The following is a 6,457-nucleotide window of genomic DNA, read 5'->3' as shown; positions in this document are numbered from 1 at the left end:
AACGAAAATCCAGTCCTTAACTCCTCTCTTGAAAATGGTTTTTGTCCTTGAGAGCTTAATACGCTCTTCCGAAATATTGAATAAATTAACATGAATGTTGTTTGGTGCGTATGTACAATCAAATTTAAAAAATAAATCATTATTGTTTTGAGTACGTCCAAATATATTAATTAATTTATTTATTAATTTATTGCAAAAAAATAATATACATACTTAATAACAGGGAATCCATAAAAAAACAATTAATGTGAAATGAAAACAGAGAGATCTCTGTTTATGATAGTCTCCATCTAACATGGCATAGCCTGTTATAAGATGGAGATTTTCTATCTTTAGAGCATAAATAGTCCTATACTAATAAAACAATTACATAAAAAAGAAAAACTCAAACGTCTTAATTATAAATGCCTAGCTAATCAAATGTAAGAAATTAAAAATATTTATTTTACAAATATAAAGCATATATATGTGCCAAAAATACATGTTACTTAAACATAAATAATATATAATAAAACAATTATAAAGCAATTAAATACATAAAAATATAAATAATATGTGTACCAATTATATAAAGTACTACGTTTTTTGATTTACATAAATTTTTCAAAAAAATCTCTCGCTACACTATTTATATGTGCAGTTATTTTTATTTTAAAATTTGTTTTACGTTTTGAGTCTTTTATATTTGGCAATAAATCCTTAAATATTTTTGGAGCAATTACATTGTATTGCTTTTTACCAAGGCGGTTGATACAAATGGAACAATACAGTTAATTTGTGTTGCTGAACGAGTGTTTATATTTTGTTGGGTTTTTTTGACCTCACTTAATTTATCATAAAATTTAAGTAGTAGGCACCTTACAAACAATTGTCTTACATCCAATATCCAACTCAGCGAATAGATCTTCCGTTGAATACCTCAAATGTTTGTAAACATGCTGGATTTCCTCCCTGAGAACTAATTAAGATCTATTTTTTTTGTAACAGAGAAACATACTCAAAACCTTATTGATTTTTGCTGACATTGCTCTATAAATGAAATAGAACCAAAACCCTGGAATAGTGTTTTCGACTCGATGGATGCTTTCAAGTATAAATCCTGGTTAAGGAAGCCTCCACCTCATTGTGTAGTGGTTAACGAGTTTACCTACTTTTTTGAGGTACCTGGTTCGATTCCTGGAAGGTTGAAACGTTGTTTATACAGGAATATTTCATTGTTGCCTGATACGTAATATTGATCACCTTACCTTCAGGTAACAGATAATCGAAATTCACTGCATTGGGTGTACTAATGCAGTACCATATGTGCGGAAAGGAAAATGATCTTGATTATTTTACATTAAAAATAAATAGCATAATGAATGAGTGAAGTTGAAGAAACATTTCCATTTTTACCAAAGGATACACGTACATTTTCTATTCAAATTCCGTTAAAACATCATTAAATTATTGTTAAAGTTATAAAAAGTTTATAAATGATTCTCTTCAATTAACTACTCGTATATAAACATAAAATAATATGATCAGTACATAATGCCACAAAACACGTTAGAGTTTTACTAGGGCTGGCTGTTTTCTGCAAAATGCACATTTTAGGATGTGTGGTCCGCCGGATTTTAGAAATCATTAAATCTTGTCATAAACTAGAACAAAATAAAATAATTTTTTGTATGGTCAAAAAACGAATGCATGCACTATTTATCATTTGTCAAAGTAAAAAAATATTTCAACAGTAGTGTAGATTTGATTATTCCCTCTTTTCAAAAGAGGGCTATTAACTCGGTTTCACTTTTCTATGGCTAGCTGTTTTCTGCATAACTATGTTCAATTGATTTTTAGTGTTTCTATATAGAAAAACAGTATCTCTTCTAGGATTTTCAGATTTGGTTTAGACAGAATATCAAGGTAAAGGAATAATGAAAACTTGCTTCGTTCAACCTTGCCAGGTATTTCAGAGAAAAACGTCCGACACGGGTTGTTTAATTTACTGAGTATAAACCCACCTATACGTTATCCTTTCCAAAAAGTTGTATAAATCAATATACTTGATTAAAAATAAACTTTCCATCTAATCGATGGCACAGTTACATAGAGTGACAAGTCAAAAATCTTGTTAATAAGAGTTTGAAAGACACTTTTTTTTTTCTTTATAAAGAGTTCTATACCACGCCCTTTCTCAATCACCCTATGGACATATGGATATTATGACAGTTGAAAATTTGTCAAAATGGCTTCATAGATATTTTTTAATGTCAAAGTATTAATCAAATTTAATCACAAATTAATTCAACATATTACAACAGAGATTAGGAACATTTTACAGAAGGTAATATATAAGTCGAAGCATCTAATGGGCTTATGACCTGTCATTGGTTGGTTTAAATGGCCACTTAACACACTGTGTAACATTTAATATGTTAACATTAACAGCTCCCCAGGGAGTTGAATCCAGTCCTTTGCTACAAAAATTTGGACACACTCAAAATATTGTTGACAAATTATTTGTTTTTTATATGGTTGATTCTCCTTCTTGCTGCTGCGGATATTCTAATCAGTCTTCTGAACACATCCTGTGGTCTTTTGCCATTTCTCCTCTTTATGATTACCGGATGGAGCTTCTCGCTACTATCCGTGGCCCTGTTACAAGGCTTCCGAAAAAAAATTCAAGACTTTTTAACAGTTTTGTAATCATTAAGGTGAATTGATTATGTTTTTAACCCCTTTTTTTTCTTCCAACCGGTTTCAAAGCTACACAAGCTACTTTATCAAGGTATACTAAACGAAAAACCACACAGATAAAGTCCCTAAAAAGTTTAAATCTGGCATGCATCAGTTAAATTGTAATGATTGCAATTTAATCTACATTGGATAAACTAAAATAAATTTTAATATTAGTGTAAAAGAACAATTTAGGTGCCTAAAAAACTTTTTTTTCTGAATTCGCAAGCTTTCTGATAAATTTGAATAAAAGCTCTTCATATTGAAAATAAAATATTTAAATTACACAACACTGATATCTTGAAAATGAAAAAAAACAGTTGACACCAAGAAAACTATAAAAAATAATAAAATAAACAATATTTCCCTAAGTCCACTCCTGTCTCGTTTTAAAGATCGTATCTTCTCTCTTCACAATTCTCATATTTTAAAGAACAACGTGACAAAAAAACTTGACTTATTGGCTCCATATGTTTCTACGTAATATAAGGTAATCATAAAATAGGATAGAATTTATTAGTTAAGTAAACTTTGATAAAGAATTTTGTGTAGATTTGAAACCGGTCGTTAAAAAAAAATCTATTACTGTATCAAAACAAAGCTGTTTTATATTTACATTATTATAATTCATAAGCCCTTTATAAAACGGATCATTACATTCATTCATGTGACCAAAAATATTTTTTTATTTCTGATTCATTTTGATGATGAAAACAATCTTTTGAAAGGTAAATCTTTTGTTTAGTTTTGTTTGGGAGATTATGATATAATTTCAGTTCCTGATTTATTAGTATCGATTGTTTTTGTCTTGTTTTTGAATGTTGTATGCATATACTTAATTATAATTTATAATTCTGTATGTGATATTGTCCTGATTTTCTTGTGTTGTATCCATGTTTATTACTGTTAATATTTTCAAGTTGTAATTTTTTGTCTACAATGACATTGGTCTTATTTATAAATAAATTTTAAAGATTCCAGTTTAAAAGCTTTGATGCAGTAATGGAATTATAAAGTTTTTTTTTAAAGTTCTTTAGCTGGCGTTAGATAAGGAGTGTCGTAAACTAACTTAATTTTTTTATTTTACAGTCTTTGTAGTCTGTTTATGTCATTTTGGTTTCCTGTTTCCCGTTATGGTTTCAAATGATATATTTTAGATTTTACATAAGCTTTATACCATAAAATTAGGAATAGTCACTTTCGCCGCGCGCATTCGTGATGTCGCCGCGTAAAGTTGCACGATGGAAAAAAATATAATCATAACACAAATGTAAGGTAAAAAAAGCAATCCGTTAATTTCTTTGAAATTCATTGTGCACGTGGAAAATTTTTTTGCCACAACAGAGTAGATAAGAAAAGGGTAATTTAATAATAGTTTTTGAGTTAATGAACTTTGAACTTAAAATATAAAATAGGTTTTATTTTATATAAAATGGATATTTTTATATCATGTTAAGTAATACTTGATAATTTAAAGATAGTGTCGGTCAAATGTCCACCTCAGAGTTGTTTAATCCGAGGTCCAATTTTTATTAGTTCCCTCATTAGATGAGCAAAGTATGGTAAAAAAATTTACTACCCTAGCAACACTTACGAAATATCCATTTTGATTTCTTCAACAATCTGACAGATGGAAAAATTAATCAATTTTTAAGTAATGTACGAGTATTTGCTATTTACACATTCATTTACTAATTACATATGAAATGTGATCCCATCACATTTTTAAGATCCTAGCAGTATTCCTACACTTTAAAAGGACACAACACGGCATAGTTAAATTCAAATCAGGAGTTGCGTACTGAGCGATGTCTACAAAGAAACTAATGGGTCCAAACTTAAAATTCTCATTTATAAGTAGTTTAGTCGCCTTCTGTTTAATGCTCATATGCGGTTTCTGGACTATTCTAAATTCTTATGCACTATAATTTTTTTTCGTTTTTTGTAACAGTCTTTGATTTTAAAAAATATTCTTTAAATAACAAAAGAGTTTTTTTTAACGTAACTGTCAAAATTCAGCTTAAGTATTTAAATTGAAAACAAAATTAAGAAAAATGTATTGAAAATGAATAGTGAAATGAACGCATTGATTGCCATTCAAATTATAATTTTTACTTACGTGAAAGTTGGTTCTTTTGCACATGAAAATAAAATTATTGGAGGAACATTAGCCGAATACGCCGAGTTTCCTTATTTGGTATCAATTCAAACTGACTTGGGAAAACATTTCTGCGGTGGCTCTCTAATTACTTTCAGCGTTGTTTTGACTGCAGGTCATTGCATCAAAAGCAGTATGTTTGATTTATCCAAAACCCAGGTGAAGGCTGGAATAGTTGATCTCAAGGATGAGGGACTGGTTCGGAAGATTAAACGTTTTCACGTGCATCGATCTATTACGTATTATGATTTGGGTACACTCGTATTACAAGAAAAGTTTAATGAATCGCTTGAGGTAAAAACAATACAACCGTTGTCTAAATTACCAAATACGGGAGAAATTTGTACCGCTGTAGGGTGGGGTGCCACTAATTTCAAAGGACAAGGCAGTAAAGAGCTAAGAAAAGTTTCTCTTAAAATTCTCAGTGCTTCGAGATGTTTTCGTGAATATTCATTTTTAAGTTTTGCATATTTGTGCGCATACGCGCACAATAAAGACACTTGTCAAGGGGATTCTGGTGGTCCGCTTATCTGCAAAGGTTATGTTGCGGGCATAGTAGCCAAAGGAAAACGGTGTTCTGGTGTTGGTTTGTATACAAATGTGCCTTCCTTCTTGGATTGGATAGAAAACAATCACTCAGAACGAAAAGTTCCTAGCACCATTCATTACCTGTGTGTATTACCTCCATTTCTTTATATTATGGGTCTAATTTTTGATTTATAAATATATAAACATAGTAAAACAAAAAATTCGACGGTCCCTGCGTATACTATGGAATCTCCATTTTGGGAGGTTTACAGAAGAGCAAACATAAAGACTGATGTTTGTTTAAGAAACTTTTAGATACTGTTGAATTATGTTGTGTTGTATTGTTCTTCAAAAGACACATATTTGGCAATTCTAATGGTATCTGATAGCTTCTTAAAAAAATATCAAAGTTTGTTTTTGCTCCCCTGTAAACCTCGCAAAATGCATGTTCGATAGTAAACGTTGCGAACCTTTAAATTGTTTTTCCCATTTTAATTTTTATTGAAAATAAATAACATTTTGTTTTTATTTAGTTTTATTCGAAAATATGTAAATAGTGTGTATTTTTTTCAAATGTAACATTAATTATACTAAAAATATTTAAAAAATTATTTCTACCCATGAAATATAAAACTCCTCTCTTTTAAGAGTGCTACAAATCTTAATGTGTAAAACTGATAATATTATTTTAGTCTTTACTTGATTTCTTTATATATATAATTCTTCTGTATATGTGATTATTATTATTATTATGGATAACTTATATAGCGCCATTATCGTAATAAAATACCTCAAGGGCGCTTTACATGGTGATTCTATTGTTAAGTTAATTTAATTGAAGCTTTTAAATTTGTAATTTAATTAAAATAATTTATTTTGTTGTCACGTGCTACGGATTTATTCAAATGATTTAAAGAACAAGTGGGTTTTAAGTTTTTTCCGAAACATCACTTCACTTTCACAGCCTCGCACCTCTGCTGGGAGAGCATTCCATGCCATAGGGCCTGCGACCGCAAATGCGCGTTCACCAAATTTAGTGCGCTGTTTGCGTAG

At 29.9% G+C, this 6,457-nt stretch overlaps 1 protein-coding gene across 1 annotated transcript; it reads left to right on the top strand.

Moving 5' to 3' along the window:
- The first annotated feature begins 2,513 nt into the window (after positions 1-2,513).
- Positions 2,514-5,836, top strand: LOC148283580 (trypsin beta-like). The gene is made up of 2 exons (XM_088243614.1): positions 2,514-2,557; positions 4,861-5,836. The coding sequence occupies exons 1-2, from the start codon at positions 2,514-2,516 to the stop codon at positions 5,597-5,599; spliced, it is 783 nt and encodes a 260-aa protein (XP_088099740.1). The 3' UTR covers positions 5,600-5,836.
- Positions 5,837-6,457: the final 621 nt, after the last annotated feature.

This window comes from Micrasema longulum, unplaced genomic scaffold, assembly GCF_059751315.1.
Source record: "Micrasema longulum isolate JH-2025_06_02 unplaced genomic scaffold, ASM5975131v1 h1tg000220l, whole genome shotgun sequence".
NCBI classification, from domain to species: Eukaryota; Metazoa; Arthropoda; class Insecta; order Trichoptera; family Brachycentridae; genus Micrasema; species Micrasema longulum.
Note: the sequence above shows the minus strand (reverse complement) of the source record. Positions and strands in the feature narration are given on the sequence as shown.